Below are 16,257 nucleotides of genomic sequence, written 5' to 3'. Positions count from 1 at the left end.
TTGAGGAACTTCCCGAAGGCGTCGGTACAGGGGATCGAAGACATCACCCCCAGGGTGCAGCTCAGGACTGGAAATGTTGCGCTCATGGTTGCCGTCGGCGAGCTTCAAACGCCCATGACGCATCGGGGGCGCTCTGCAAACCTGGGTCACGGTCTCGAGCAGAAGGTTATGGCCTTCTTTGTGCAGCTCGCAGCCAATGACCTTAGGCCCCTGAGCGTGCCACCCACCATGGAGCCGGTGCTCGCAACGAAGTTCAAGCTAAAGGAGAAAGGGCAATCGTTGAAGACGTAGATCTTTTTGGAGAAGTGGTGCGAGAACAACGTCCATCTGAAGTGGAAGGGTGAAAGGCTCGCCTTCTTCAAAGGCTGGAGTGAGTTTGCCGTCAAAGCCAAGATAGACGTAGATGACACGCTCATCTTCACCTACATGGACGGTGGCTTCTAGCTTGACATGTACATGCACGCCAATTCGACTAAGGTTGTTCGGGAACCATCGTCAAGGCCCTTTTACAAGACCGCGCGAGGAGGGGGGGGGGGGGTGCTGGGGGTGATGCTAGCCATTAGAGAGGGATGTGGAGGTTGCATGCCGTGCTTGTAATGTTGGCCTGGTGAGGTTGTTGAACTTTTTTTTTCCACCAGGCTTAAGAACTTATATGTTTGTAGTTACGTACTAATATGATGTGTAGTATGTTGTTAATGGCCTATCTGATATATGTTATATGTTGTTAATGGCCTATCTGATATATGTTATATGTTGTTAATGGCCTATATCATACTCCGTACGATCCTAAGTATAGGTCGTAGTGTGGGCATGAATATTCAAGAACGCATTTAGAGGCAAAGCTAGAGCAGATTCAGGCAAGATTACTCGATTACTCCTGACTTGATAAAATAGAGGAGTTCAAGATAAGTTAACGTAATAAAATTTCTAAAAAATCTTCATACAAGTGGTACAACGCAATATACCTTATATTTTGGATCTTTTGTCAAAAACTATATGGCTTATATCAACGAACGGGGGAGCATGTGTTATATGTTGTTAATGGCCTATATGATATTAATCTCACCATATTTGAATGTGGTGAGCACATACCACATGTATGTGCCAAAATAGCAACCAAACACATGTGTTGTAGCTCAGCACAGATGAGAGTAGCAAATATGAGTGTTTTTCCATGCAACCAAACAATAAGAAACCTGGGTGGGTACCAACTGATGCAACCGAGACATCCAAACCAATCACCAAATGTGCCCTACAGCATGTTTGCAATGTGCTAAGACCCGCAAAGCCTGCTCCAGGAATGCTCAAATTGGGCCCAGACAACCAAAGGCGCCCTTACATGTGCTGGCCAACTATTCTGTGAAATTTTAGAAATCACGATTATCCATATATACAGGTAGTCATGCGATTAGCACTTGAGCAGCAGACACACCGCGGTAACGAGGCAAGCAAAGTGGGCTGCACGCCTGTACACTATAATACACAACTCAAATACTTCACGGTACAATTCTAACCATCTCATGAAGCAAAAGCGCAGAGCAGAAAAGGAAATGAGAAGAACTATCCGAGAGAGGCTGGACAGAAGAGCCGTGTACTTACGGGGCTGACACTAACAAAAATGGAGCTGACCTTATGAGCTTCTGAGCGCAAAGCAAAGAAAGGCCAACCTCCCAACAACGTCCCACTCAGGGATGCGCAAAATGAAAGAACGCCAAGCTCCTAGCCATCAGCTTGACTTACAGCACACCTCAATCAAGTCATCATCCTCCAGGTCATGGTCCTGGGGTGTACTAGCCGAGTTTAGTTTGTCACCATCAAATGTGAAAGTCAGATCGGATGGGCTGAGTTGGACCTTCTTAGCATATGCATTGAAAAGCTTGTCAAACTTGTCATCCTGTAGTGATCATAAATTAAGACATGAGCATGGAGTTATTTTAAATTCTCACTCCGCAAGATGGACGGCAAAATGTCAAAATCCCAGCTTATATACATTTAAACTAATGTACATATAATTTTCAGCATGTAAACTTCACTACATAAACGACAAAGGGAGAGCAAATTGGACATTTATCATGTCAAACTGCATCTTGCCAAAAATCTTAAATGCGTCAAATAACTGGAACTACCTGCCAGATAATTTGAACTACCTAACAGATGAGTACGTCTTGTAACTGCAAACTGATACTAATAACGGCTTCATGAAAAAAAACATACCTTGTATACACGGAACTGGTGCTTCCCAGCTTTGCCCTGAATCGTTATGGGTATAATTTCTCGCGCTTTCTTCACGTGAGGTTCAGTTGGCTTGTGTATTACAGGTTCAGCTGGCTTATAGCGCACCTCAATCAGGTCTTCATCCTCCAGGTCAAGGTCCTGGGGCGTACTTGCCGGGTTCATTTTGACACCATCGAATACAAAAGTCAGATTTGAGGAATCAAGATTGTTCTTCTTAGCATATGCCTTGAAAAGCTTGTCGAATTTCTCATCCTGTAGCAGTCATAAATCCAGACTTAAGAATATAAAGGTGGTTTAAATTCGCATTTGGCAAGTTCAATAGATGGTGAAATTTCAAAGCCCCAGCTCATGCATAGTGAAATAATGTAGATGCCATTTCAGAACGTAAAGTTCAAAAATAATATGAAGATGAAGAAGTATATTGGGCAATTATCATGTCAAACTGAATCTAAACTGATCATTAAATTAAATGTGTCAAATTATTGCAACTGCCAGTCAGAGAATATGAGTTATCTAACAGAAGAGTAATGTCACCATGGGAAGTTCATACCTTACATACACGGAAAGGCTGCTGCACATCTTTGTCCTGAATCATTATGAGGATCTTTTCTTTCGTCTTCTTCAATTGTGGTTCGGTCGGCTCATCAAGAACTATACTTTCAGGTGCTTTCTTGGCCGCAAGGTCTTTCTTAACAGTTTCAACAACCTTCTGAAATGTATCTTCAGCAAGTTTTGCGACCTCTTGATTCTCTAATCTGAGAATGTCATGTGCAGAATTTGGAGCATTACAGATGAGAAACATTTTTAGAAACTACCAGCTGGTAGTAAAAACACCTGATAATTTGTTCATCAGATTTTCAGCTAATCTAATAAATGCTCTAGCAAAAGAGCTGTACATCCATAGTCTAGTGAAACTGAACTGCAATGAGAAACCAGAGAGGCTAGGGAAAAGTTTGGGACATAATTGCACAACAAAAATAGAATTTCCAGATGGTTACGAATCACATGAAACCAGTACTCCCCAAAAGCACTAAGCAGGTAACAGGAAGGTGCCTAGAACCTAGACTCCGACCAGACAGGTTAGGCGGACACCATCTAGCAGCACTGCAGCACAGTGAGATACAAACAAGTCTTTTTTGCTTAGGAACGTTTTCTACAGCCCAATTGTAGCTCAGAATGACGATCCCTGTAACATCGTAAAATCAGTGACCAAATAATATCATGCATGATTTCAGAGGATGATGGTGAAAGCTATCGCTATCAAAGGGGAGTTGGTGATAGCGATGGTGGTACGTCCTCCATCTTAGTATGATCTTCCACCATATCAGGAATCCAGGAGCCATAGGTGGCGTGTCGGTGGCGTCAAGTATGAATCAGGGGTGAAGAGGTAGACGACTGTGAGGCTGCTGCAGGCAGAGTAAGGACCTACATCACTGCTGCCATCAAGGAAGAAATCAACATAGCGGGCGCCATCCGCACCAACCAATAGGTACGACTATGTGGATCATGGGGTTGCACCGGCTGCTGCAACCCAAGTTTCCCTCGCTAAGTGTTGGGTGTTCAAGATCCAAGACCTTGGGGGATTACATCGACTGCCTCGGAAAGCATTGCAGTGCCAGGTTTTTGAAGATCAGGCACCTTGGGGGGGGGGGGGGGGGGGGGGATGTTGACTGCATGATCTTACATGCAACTGCATGCATTTTGCTTGTCAAATTTATGACGAGACTGTAATTCTAAAGAAGGTATCGCAGATGAAATTTAACTTCTATTATTTCCATAGGACTGATTCTAAAGCACTTGCTTCCATAAGATTGACCTGAAGCTTTTAGTTCTACTGATACATATTGACGACCTAATCGCATCTCATTCCTAATTATTGTGAAAGTTCATTACTTATTTGTTTGGTAGACTGATACTCATGATTGTGGTTTGGAATACTTTGGTTTCTTACCCTGCTATGCTTAATCTTGGCCCTACTATATTGTTGATTGGATGTCCTTGCAGGTGAAAAGTTAGATAAAGGGAGAACTCCAGGAGCTCATTTTGTTGGTAGGGGTGACTTGAATGCATAAATAAAAGGAGGATCCATGGGGCTTCACTAATGATAATCCCTCCGATCCATATTACTTGTCCCTAACATGTATGTATCTAGGAACATTTTCGTTCTAGATACATCCATATTAGCGACAGTTAATATGGATCAGAGGGAGTAACATTATCCAGGGGATGTCTAAGGTGGATTTACAAACAGATAAATTATCCGCACAGTATGTGTTTCTGGCCAGACTGGTTCCTTTTTAGCAATACTTCTACTACTAATCTATCTAGCAGTAATTGGTGATATTTGGATGATTCATGCATCACCGATAGATATGCCCCTGTGGGTGAGAATTTGTTGATAAGTGACATTCAATTTTAGTTTCACCAATATTAAGATGAATGGTCCTAGTTAGTTGGCCACATTCTGGAGGAACCCATGTTTAGTTCTGGGCATAAATCAGAGTAGTAAGCTTATAAATAAATAAAGTATCATCTAATTTATCACAATATTTGCATTGTTGTAGACTGAGGACTAGAACTACAGAGAGCGCAAAATCATTTTCTCAAACTATAATCAGGCACTTCCAGTCACTATATAGTATTAGGATAATACATGTTTTAGTTCAATAGAAAATAAAAAGGGAGAATATTACATCTCTTCATTTTCACATGTGATTTCTAAACAAACTGTTTTCTTTGAAATCAGTAGTAACTTTCCAACATATTCTCGTGTAGACAAGATAGGTAACAATGTACCATAGGAAAAGTCAGTGCAGCATTTCATAAAGCAACAGAATACCCAATCCAGACTGGCTCTAATTTGGCATGATGTCCCGTAAGACGAGGTTTGGCATAATCATAAGACACTATTCGGCCCATAAGATGCTATTTGGCATCATATGCCATGGGGCACATTATATGTCTAAGTATTATTCAGGTCTGAAGACAATGGCATGACTTCATTTCTGGACTGGGAGAAGTATTATTCAATGAAAAGGCGGGATTGTATCCGAGAAAAATGAAAATGGCAGCTCTTCACTTGTCATGGTCCCTACTAGCCTACAACACCTACGGGCCTACCTGGCAAGTTCTAGCTGCAATGAGCCAAGCAGTAAGAATCTGGGTGGAAAATTATGGTGTCATCTGATCAGCATATGCATGAGCCAACTGAATCCAACTAAAGCAGACAATTGCACCCCCAAGATGCTAAGCAACATCCTTAAAATGCTCAATCACGACATCTAATCCATAGCAAGCAGTGTCTCCACCAAGTCCACAACAATATCTCAGTAGTATCAGAGATCATCATGGTCAACAACAGCTAACCTCGTAACATGGCACAACGTACACATACCTTGGCTCATGCGGTGTTTTATCCTTACATATGCCAGCCATGGCCACAGGCTTCAAGGGCGGTGGAGCCAACCAATCATCATCGTCCAAATTCACCACCGCAGCCTTCTTCACGCCGGCGTCACCCTTTTCGCTAGCCTTATCACCCTACGACCGAACACAAAGATCGTCATCAACACGCTAGCTTAAGCACCCAAAAATCTGAAACCTCACCCATCAAAACAAATTGAACCCGGTCGTACTCACGAAAGCGGCGGCGTCGTCGGCATCGGCATCGGCCAACTTGGGGCGCTTGTTGCAGTGGACGAAGATGTCGGACTTCTCAAGGTCGGAGTCTGCGCATCGAAACGGAGAAGGCCCTAATTAAGCGACTTTGGGCAGAAACCCTACACACCATGGGGGTCGCGAAGCGTACCGTCGAAGCGGAAGTCGAAGGTGGGCCGCACGCGGGAGTAGTCGAAGAGCGGCTCAAGCTCCTCGCTGTCCGCCGCCGCCGCCGCCGCCGCCGCCGTCGGCGGCACCTCCTCCCCATCCGCCTGCGCCAAAAAAGCAACACGAACCGAATCCGATTGAAATGAAGGAACGAATCGAGGAATTTTCCTCTGCGAATGGAGAGGGGATCAGAGGATTAGGGATCCGAAAAGGACGCTTACCATCGGCGTCAGTCCGGGCGATTTAGGAAATCCCTCTGGTAAATTCAAGAGGTGGGATTTGGGGATTTCGTTTGGTATTGGCTTGAATTCGATGTAAGTACGGGATTTCGGAGGGAGGCGGCGGAGGGAATAATTTGGTGTTTTGGACGGAGGGGTACGAGGGAAAGCGGCGTGCGGCCGCACTAGTACCAAATTTGGGGCGGATTTGAATCGGAGAGAGGGTTATCCATTTATATCTGTTCTTCGGGAGGATCCCACAAGCATTGAGTTTCTGTGTTTTAAATGAGTCGCATGACCCGGCGTTTTATATATTTTCAAAAAATCTCGGAAGCATAAAAATTCGGAAGTGTCAGAGTACGTAATCGATTTGGGCTGGCGGTATAGCCTGTTAGTCTTAGGGTTAATTAGAGATAAAAATCACTTGCTTAGGGGTCAAGTAAACCTCTCTATATAAGGAGAGGAGATGTATCAATCTAATCAAGTAAATATTAAGAAGGAAATCCCTTCCCGCTTGCCACCGGCCATGGGCAAGGCCCCCGGCCGGCCCTCTCGTGACATCCCTCTAGCAACACCAGCCTCGTTCGTCGGACAATAGTTAGGGTGTATTATCCTCACCAGCTAGGAAAAGTACACGGCAAAAGTCTTACCGGCAAGAAATCTAGTTTGCAACCAACTAGAAAAGGCGTTGGGCGCCATAGGAGGCACAACAAGAGGCAGCGGGCTGGCTTGGTGCAAGGGCACCTAAGTGGGTGATGCTGCCATCAAGTGTGATGTGTCCTTGCCGAAGGGGGTTGGACCCATCGTTGTCTTGCGAGGTGAAGTAGAGCATCACGCCGCAAGACAAGTTTGGGCCAAGCTAGCTATCTAGATCTCGTGAACCGAGCTAACGACCAAAAGGTGAGGGGTCCCTAGGGTTTCAATTTATACGTGTGTCGGAGGGTATCGCGGGGACATTTGGGGATAAGCGACCGACTCACTTCCTAAGACCCATCTCCACCCCACAACAGTACAACCCCCCCCCCCCCCCCACACACACACACACAGAGACACACACACGCACACAGAATCTCTACCATAATGTATTGTTGCAAAACCCCATCCTAAAATCATGGACGTCAAATTAAGGATTACGATTCTCTCATATTACTACACGCCATAAGGTAAGAAAAGCCTAGGGATTCCTTGTCGCTCTCGCGAGCGACCGGGAGCCCTCTCTCTGCCACAACGCCCAAGGCCGCCCGCCTCCCATGCCTCCTCCCTCGTCGCTGCAGAAGGGTGTAGCCAGGAACATGTACGACGTTGGTGGCGGCAAGTCTTCCGCTCCCCTTCGCTCGGCGGTTGATGACGTGAGACGTCTTCTCCGGTGGGGGCTGGTGCTCGGCAAGGTGCTTGTTTAGCAAATATTTGTGATTTAGGGAATGCTAAGATTTAGAAGACATTGTGTTAGTTGAGCTCGCCAAAAGCGAATCAACAAGTAAAGCAATAGAGTTGTTATATGCAAGCTAACCATGCGGTATGCCCTCAACTTGTCCCCATCCAGCATCAACATCGTGCTCTCCTTGCAAAATGTCACTCCTTGAACATTCCTAACCTTTCACATGAGAGTCCACCTTCGTCTCCACTTCCTCGCGTGGTTTTTCACCTACCTAGGGCTCTAAGGCTTGTCAAGTCAAAAACATCATTGTATACACTTTGCATGTGGTGATGTCCACACCATTGGAGGTTTAGGCTGATACACAGGAATTGCGTTATGAGACATCATCTAGGACAAAACAGGCTTGCACATAACATCGAGCGAAGACATGTGAAAGAGCATGGAGCCCCCATGTGTTGTTTTGGTAATTGGTGATAACCTCTATGTACTAATGTTCGCATTGAGTTTCTCTTATAGTTTTTGTCCATATGTAATGCTTGAACCATATGTTGGTTTCAAGGTTGCAAGAATAAGCAAATGAAGAAGATCAAGTGGCAAGTATGTTTGGAAGAAGAAGACGGAGTGAGATGTCATGTGCATCTTCAAGACATCAACAATATGAAGAAAGAATAAATGGCGTGCATTGAATAAGATGCCGAAGACGGCGGCATGCATTGAAATAGAGGGATGAAGACGGAGATTTCCATCCATATGTTAGTCATGGATACATGAAGATATTCCAGAGAAGAAGCTCTCCCATAATTGATCATGGGGGAGTGATGGCGTGTGCTCGTCGTATGCAGACACGCTGTTGGGGAACCCCAAGAGGAAGGGAGCACAACTGCAAGATTTCCCTCAGTACGAAACCAAGGTTTAATCGACCAGTAGGAGAAAGGCGTGATTTCTGAAGGTGTTGCTGGCTGACTAGTGGCAAAGCGCACTACCAGCGTTAGCAACAACGTGGAACCTGCACACAACACAACCAAAGTACTTTGCCCCAACTTACAGTGAGGTTGTCAATCTCACCGGTTTGCTGAATACAAATGATTAGACGTATCGAATGGAAGGAGATGTTTGCAGAAAGTAAACAGAACAGGATTGCAATTGAATTTATCAGTAAAGGAAGAAGGACCGAGGTCCACAGTTCACTAGAGGTGTCTCTCCATAAAGAAATAGCATGTTGGGTGAACAAATTACAGCTGGGCAATTGACAGAATATCGACCATACATGACAAGATGATTACTATGAGATTTGGTATTGGGCATTACAACATAATACATATACCGTAATCCAACTATGTCTATGACTAATAATCCACCTTCAGGTTATCATCCGAACACCTTACAGTATTAAGTTGCAAGCAACAGACTATCGCATTAAGCAATGTGTGTAAAGTAAACAATAGACCCTTGGATAAAACATTGTTGTTTTCTCCCTAGTAGCAACAACACATCTACAACCTTAGAAGTTATAAAGTCACTCTCCCAGAAAACTAGAGGCATGAACCTACTATCGAGCATAAATACCCCCTCTTGGAGTCACAAGTGTCCACTTGGCCAGAGTTTCTACTAGCAACAGAGAGCATGCAAGATCACAAATAACATATGACATGAATATATAATCAATCTCAACATAGTATTCAACATTCATCGGATCCCAGCAAACCAAACATATAGGATTACATAAAGATGATCTTGATCATGTAGGGCAGCTCACAAGATCGATACATGAAGCACAAAGTGGAGAAGACAACCATCTAGCTACTGCTATGGACCATAGTTCAGGGATGAACTACTCACGTATCACTTTGGAGGCGGGCATGGTGAAAGGACACGGATGCCGCCTAGAGGGGGTGAATAGGCGGTTTAAAACTTTTATGAATATGGCTTAACAAATGCGGAATAAAACTAGCGTTTAATTTGTCAAGCACAAAACCTATATAACTAGGTTTCACCTATGTGCACCAACGACTTATGCTAAGCAATTCAAGCAACTATGTGATAGCAAGATATATAACTTCAAGCACGAAGGCTATCACAAAGTAAAGTGCATAAGTAAAGAGCTCGGGTATAGGATTAACCGAAGTGACGCGGAGACAACGATGTATCCCGAAGTTCACACTCTTGCGAGTGCTGCTCTCCGTTGGAGCGGTGTACAGGACAAGTCACTCCAAGCGCACGAGGGCCGCCGTATTCTCCTCGAGAATTCCCACCAAAAGGGATGTCCTCGATCCACCAAACGGGATGTCCTCGATCCACTATGGAACCTTAGGGTGGTCACCGAACCCGCACAAAGCTTGGGGCTATCTCCACAATTTAATTGGAGGCTCTCAATAAATCGCCACAAAGGCCTTGCCCTTGAAGAATCTCCACAACTTAATTGGAGTCCCCAAGAACACCACAAAGACCACAAAGACCACTAAGCCGAAGTTCCGGGAACAAGCTACCGAAGTGAATATCTCACGAACTTTCACCTCCACGTATCACCACGGAGAAGTCAAACCGATGCACCAAATGCAATGGCTAGAACACCACAAAGATTCCCAAATCCTTCACTCTCAAATTCCAAGAAAAGCTACTAAAGCTATTGGGGGAATAAGAGAGGAAGAACAAAATAAGAACACAAAGTACCCCAAGATCTAGATCCCAAAGATTCACTCACAAAGAGATGATTTGGTTTGGTCAAAGTGTGGATCTAGATCTCCTCAATATTTCTCTCAAATAGATGCAACAATCATTGGAAGGGGAGAAAGATCTCAAGCTCAAATATGAAAAACAATGGTGGAGAGAGAGGGTTGAGAGAGACGAGGAAGAAGAAGCCTTAAAAGGGGTCTTAGGTTTCTGCCCGTTGGGGCCAAAATCGCGACAGGCCGGCAGTGTCGACCTGGTTCCACCGGCAGTGCCGGGGTGCTCCCGGCGGCAGTTCCGGCCCCCCTGTTTTTACCCAAACACCCGATACAAAAACCGTAAGAACTTTTGCATCTGGACTCCGCTTTAGATGATCTTGGGCTCGTTGAAATCATAACAACGAGCTATACAACAATATTCATAGAAACATCATAGTCCAGCAAAGGAGGATAGTAACAAATGAATAAAGGTTTTACCTATCTATAAAAGACAAACCGGTAAAACCTCCAATATGGAAAATGCAACAACTTGAGTTAGGAAACTCGGATTTAGGTGAAACCAATTTTGTTGTAAAGAGGATGACAAGAGCTACCCCCACAAAGAGATAAAAACTTAAGAACAGCCGGGGTAGATTTTTCTATGTATTTAAGAGGTGCAACACCTCAATAGAGAAACTGAGAAAATCACCAAACTCGTAAACGCAACAAGTGATATAGTCGAAATCCATTTTCGATGAACTTGAGCTTGTCATGAGAATAAGTACAAGCTCTAAAACACCATATGGATAAGATCCAAATAACAACCAAGAAATATGATGCAAGGATGCAAAGGTTTGAGCTCTCCGAAGATACGATCGAGTTACTCACTCGAGAGCCCTCTTGATAGTACGCCAACTAAACTATAAACCGGTCTCCAACTACACCATGAGACCGGAGAGAAAGAAACCCTATCAAGAGCAAACCTTAAACTTGTGCATTCCACTTGAGCTCGATGATGACGGTCTTGACCGCAACAAGATGGAACGCCTTTCTTGATTGTGCTTGTTGACGAAGTCTTGAGGATTGCTCCCCCATAATCCATCATGGGAGAGCTTATTCTTCGGCGCATATTCTCATATCCATGATCACCATATGGATGGCAAGATTCAAGAAAAGGATATCTTCGAGATGGCTCATCTTGAACTTGCACTTCATTTCTTCATTCTTCATCATGTTTCTTGAAGTTAACTTTGAGGGCTCACTTCATCTTCATCTTCAATACATACTTGACATTTGATATTCTTCATAAATTTCTTCTTATTGCAACCTTGAAGCCAACATATGGTTCAAGCATTGCCTATGGAAAACTCCTACAAATACAACTCAATGCATACATTAGTCCGTAGGGATTGTCATTAATTACCAAAACCACACATGGGGGCTCCATGCACTTTCAATCTCCCCCATTTTGGTAATTGATGACAATCTCTTTGAGAGGGTTTATATAAGGAATTTAAGTAAAAAATGTTGAATATATAGAGCAAACTCCCCCATAATATATGCATGTGTGAATGAACTTGAATTTCACTGCATATATTGCCAATCAAAGCCTAGCGGAGTTTCGTCTAAATATTCAACCAAGTAAGGCAACAAGATGCAAAGCATGAAGGGCAAATACTTTGGCACAAAGTAAGAAGCATAAAACCCAATTCCCTTAAACCCTCGAAACTTCTCCCCCATTGGCATCCATTGCCGAAATGGGTGAAAAATCTAGAGAGGTCAATATAGTGAGACTTCCTCCATAAGGTGTGCATTTCTCATATTGTTAGTGGAATCAAATGCACGTATACAATGATGAATACTCGAAGGGATTCAAACAATATTTAGGATCAAAGATTGCAAAAAGATAACAAAGTCAAGAAGCTTCAACACATGAAGCAAGCAATCAAATGAACCCAAACATGGAACTAAATGAAAGATACATATTATGCTAAGATCAAGTAGAGTGCTCTAAATAACATAAGGAAGCTCCCCAAGGGTTTGTGCACAAAGATAAACAATTTTTATTGGAATATAGGTGCACAAACATGGTATCATCACTCCCATAATATTATTTAAATAAAAAATAACAAGTGAAATAAAGTCTTATGATCACCGCAAAATAGTGATTTAAATAAAATGAGGAAGCTCCCCATGGTACATGCATAAATTAGATTGTTGTATTTGAATACAGTATGCATAACATGGAATCCTCACTTCCTCATTACCATCAATACAAACAATATATAAGAAATTAAGTTTGAAACTTGGAGAAAATAAATGGTTGAGCAATAAGTAAGAGATACCATAATTAGAGGCTCAACCAAAAGGATATGTGAGAGGCATGACAAAGCATATTATAAGACTAATACAAGGATGATCAAATAGCATCATCATAGTCTTCAAAGAGTGATTTTTCTTATCATGACCAAACAACACATAACAATTAAATAAGATGTAAAATGGAGATGTATCCTTTCTCATGTATATAAGTTCCTCTAAGTAGACAATATCACGAAGATATTTATGCACAAAGAAACATGTACACAATAAACAAGAAGTAGACCATGATATCTAACATGAAGTCATGCAACATACAAATAAGAATTTTTTCTTAATAGCATGGCCAACGGCTCTATTTTATCTTATTGTTCATTAATGAACTTCAACCACAAACACATCAAAGACATCACAAATATAAACAAGGGATATAAGATATTTGGGATGCTTGGATACAAGCAACAAGTATCACAACTAAAGGATACCAAGAGAAAGAACTCAATTTGCAATAAGGAGGTTTCATTGAGACGCAAATAGATTGATTCATGCCAAGATGCAACCACGAGGTTGGATACAAGAAAAGTATGCATCAAAAGATACTTGTTACCGAGATAACATTGGTTTAAATGTAGTAGTTATGAGTTCGTTGATCATCCTAGCTTGCCTCAAATAATCATTTAGTAACCACTTCTTCCTTAGGAATTTGGCAAGCATCCAATGCATCTTCATGTACCTAAAAAAAATTTAAGTACAAAATGGTCCTCAAACTAATTTGGTCCAAAGTAGTTAGACACTACAACATATAGGAAAAACTCCACATAAATATGTGCATATTGATATGAAATTGAATTTCATACACATCTTTGCCCATTTAGGATTTGTTAGAGTTTACCCCATGTATTCGAACAATGAAAGCAAAGCATGCCATAGAATATACATATTGTAAATATGCATGCAAGAGACTCTCAAGAACCAAACATAAATACAATTTGGACGAAACACTAACTAAATCTAGAAAAAATAGTTGTCCAAATTATATCAAAGAATCAAATCAACACAAGATTGATTCCAAAGACTTATCTCATTACAAGAAGCTAATTAAACCCAAAACAAGCAATCAGATAACCAACTCCCAAAGAGAGAAAGGTTCCATTAAATAAACCAAACCCTCAACACTTTTCATGATGGCACGAAGTACCGAAAAGAAAAGGTTTGTCTTCCAAAAACAAATACTTAATAATGATCAAGGGATGTTGTGCTAGGATCATAAAAGTAGCATTTTAACAAATATAGGAGAGCTCCCAAGATTAGTGCATTATTTAATATATTGCATATGAATACAAAATGCACAAAACTAGGATCATCACGCTACCTATATCTAATAAAATACTAAGAGACTATAAAGATCCATAGAATTCAAGATAGACACATCGGACTTAAAAAAAATCTTGCCAATAAATTAGGCAATAAAACACAAGAGCCAATGTAAAGATGATCAATAAGTATCTACCTAATAATAGATTGCCAATTGTCCTAGGACAAGAGGTATTTAGGAAATATTTCCCGATGGTAGCTTCCAAGTATATCCAAGATCATCTTCACACATAAGAAAACATATGGTAAACGATAAGAGTTAACCATTATGCAAAGAGAGTTTCTTGATAGCTTCAATTAATTACACCACCATACAAAGTGATGAATATCATAACTTGAAGCACATGATTTCCCAAAAAAGGATATTGAGAAGCACATTGTGGAAAACCATGCCAAGAAAAGCTCTCACAAACAAGATCCAAAAGGATATTAGCAAAGAATCCATTTTAAGGAAAATTGAACTTGTTTGAGCTAACATGCACATAGGAGCAAGATAATTTACAATATCAATACTATGTGACATAACCTCAAATATACAAATTTTCATGGCTTGTAATATGCACAAAGCATAATGCTCCTCCATAATGTGATAAATCATTTATTTTCATAAGAGACAAATAAATTCCAATTAGAGATGGTTAATGGACATTAGAATTTGAATTTCTCATGAGGATGGCATATCACATAGAAACTAGATAATCTTGCAATATCAATTCTAAGTGATATTCCTCATGTACACACATTATTAGGATTGTGAGATTCCCAAAGGCATATCACTCCCCCAAAATGGGATAGTCCATTAATCACTCAGAAGAGCCATATAAGATACAACAAGACGCAAATAGGCTCCAACACAAACACAAATACATGGTACGCAACCTAACATACATAGACTTGATTTCTCAAGATAATTCAAGTAGGAAGCACAACATAAACAAACATATGCAAGGTACAAAACCAACACATACAAAAGGGGCGAGTAACTTTCAATATAAATGAGTTGAGCACATGTTACTGCAAGGAGGAACATTGGATATATATATGGTAGAAGTGATATAGCCCAAATGATTTGGCTTGAGTCAATATAATTGATGAACATACCTTATTTCTTCATGATATAGCCAAGTCTCCAATGCCCTCCAACCACCACCTATTGATAAAGTTTTAGCTTGTTGGTCCCCAACCAAGTTGGGTCATAAGAGGTTAGCCACAATAGGCTTGGCAAACCAAATGGTTCTTTTATTGACACCACTTTGAGCACCAACATATTTGGCAAACACATTGCCACCCTCATCCTTACGAATAGAATAAACATCATCAATGATGATAGGGTTGGATGAGGTACCGATAGTGCAAAAGGAGGAGATGTGGCCCTTCTCACGTCATATGTAGCAAGTTCTTCTCTTCTCCTTCTTCTCACTTGATTTCTCCACAATGGGAGAATCAGCTTCATACTTCTTGGGAAGTGGCTTTTCTTCAACCCGAGGTTGGGCATTGCCTTGAGCCCTTGAGCTTGAGGCCGCTTCCCTTCTTGTTTCTCACTAAGAGGCTTCTTATTTAATGGGCAAGATCTAACATGATGCCCTTCAATTTTACACTTGAAGCAAGTAATCTTGGCCGGGTCCTTGACTTTTACTTGGCCCTTCTTGTTCTTGGAGCTTTTGGACTTCTTCTTGTTGTTGGAGATAAATCCAAGTCCGCTCTTGTCATTGGGGGATTGTTGCACACTCAATATCTTGTCAAGTTTGCATTTCCCTTCATGGCACTTTCTCAAGTATTTCTTCAAGGAAGTGACTTGAGCCTTGAGCTCTTTGATTTCCTCTACATGGTTAGTAACAACACAAATACTAGAGGAAGTAGAAACTTCATTATTAGAGCAACAAGGCAAGGAAGATAATTCATCACAAGATTTTGCAATACTATGAATAGATGGATTAATAGGACTAGCACATGGCAATATAGCATTTTGCGAATTAGTGCTAGTATCCACATGAGGCTCAGAAGATGTTACCTTTGACATGACAGCCTCATGAGCTAACTTTAGCTTCTCATGGGACACTAGAAGTTCATCATGGGAGCTAGAGAGCTTTCCATGACTTTCTTCCAAAATCCCATACTTGCTAGTTAGCAATTCAAGTTGAGCCCTTAGCTCAACATTGTCCGTCAAAATGGATGCTTCACAAGATGTAGGGTTAGTAGCACAAGCATCATCATTAATAGAAATAGGAGAAGGCAAGTTGGCATGCTCTTATAGATATGAAGC

General features: G+C 41.7%; 1 protein-coding gene across 2 annotated transcripts; it reads right to left on the bottom strand.

Annotated features, from left to right (window-relative positions):
* Positions 1–1,342: 1,342 nt before the first annotated feature.
* Positions 1,343–6,509, bottom strand: LOC127342883 (uncharacterized). Of its 2 annotated transcripts, XM_051368904.2 has the most exons (8): positions 6,282–6,509; positions 6,044–6,164; positions 5,875–5,963; positions 5,630–5,775; positions 2,786–2,990; positions 2,215–2,487; positions 1,853–1,894; positions 1,343–1,780 (listed from the first exon to the last, which is right to left on the bottom strand). In XM_051368904.2, the coding sequence occupies exons 1-8, from the start codon at positions 6,282–6,284 to the stop codon at positions 1,727–1,729; spliced, it is 933 nt and encodes a 310-aa protein (XP_051224864.1). In that variant the 5' UTR covers positions 6,285–6,509; the 3' UTR covers positions 1,343–1,726. The 2 variants fall into 2 exon arrangements, with proteins under 2 accessions (XP_051224864.1, XP_051224865.1); XM_051368905.2 differs by having other exon boundaries at positions 1,343–1,894; positions 6,282–6,494.
* Positions 6,510–16,257: the final 9,748 nt, after the last annotated feature.

The sequence above is a fragment of the Lolium perenne genome, chromosome 3 (assembly GCF_019359855.2).
Source record: "Lolium perenne isolate Kyuss_39 chromosome 3, Kyuss_2.0, whole genome shotgun sequence".
In the NCBI taxonomy this organism is placed as follows: domain Eukaryota; kingdom Viridiplantae; phylum Streptophyta; class Magnoliopsida; order Poales; family Poaceae; genus Lolium; species Lolium perenne.
The sequence above is the reverse complement of the archived record's forward strand: the minus strand, read 5'-3'. Positions and strand labels throughout refer to the sequence as shown.

Excerpts from the sequence above, each read along its gene's own strand:
- LOC127342883 (XM_051368905.2), bottom strand. Across the intron at positions 5,776-5,874 it reads CCGACGACGCCGCCGCTTTC|GGTGATAAGGCTAGCGAAAA; the intron begins GTGAGTACGACC and ends GTTCGGTCGTAG. Across the intron at positions 2,991-5,629 it reads AAAACACCGCATGAGCCAAG|ATTAGAGAATCAAGAGGTCG; the intron begins GTATGTGTACGT and ends TGACATTCTCAG.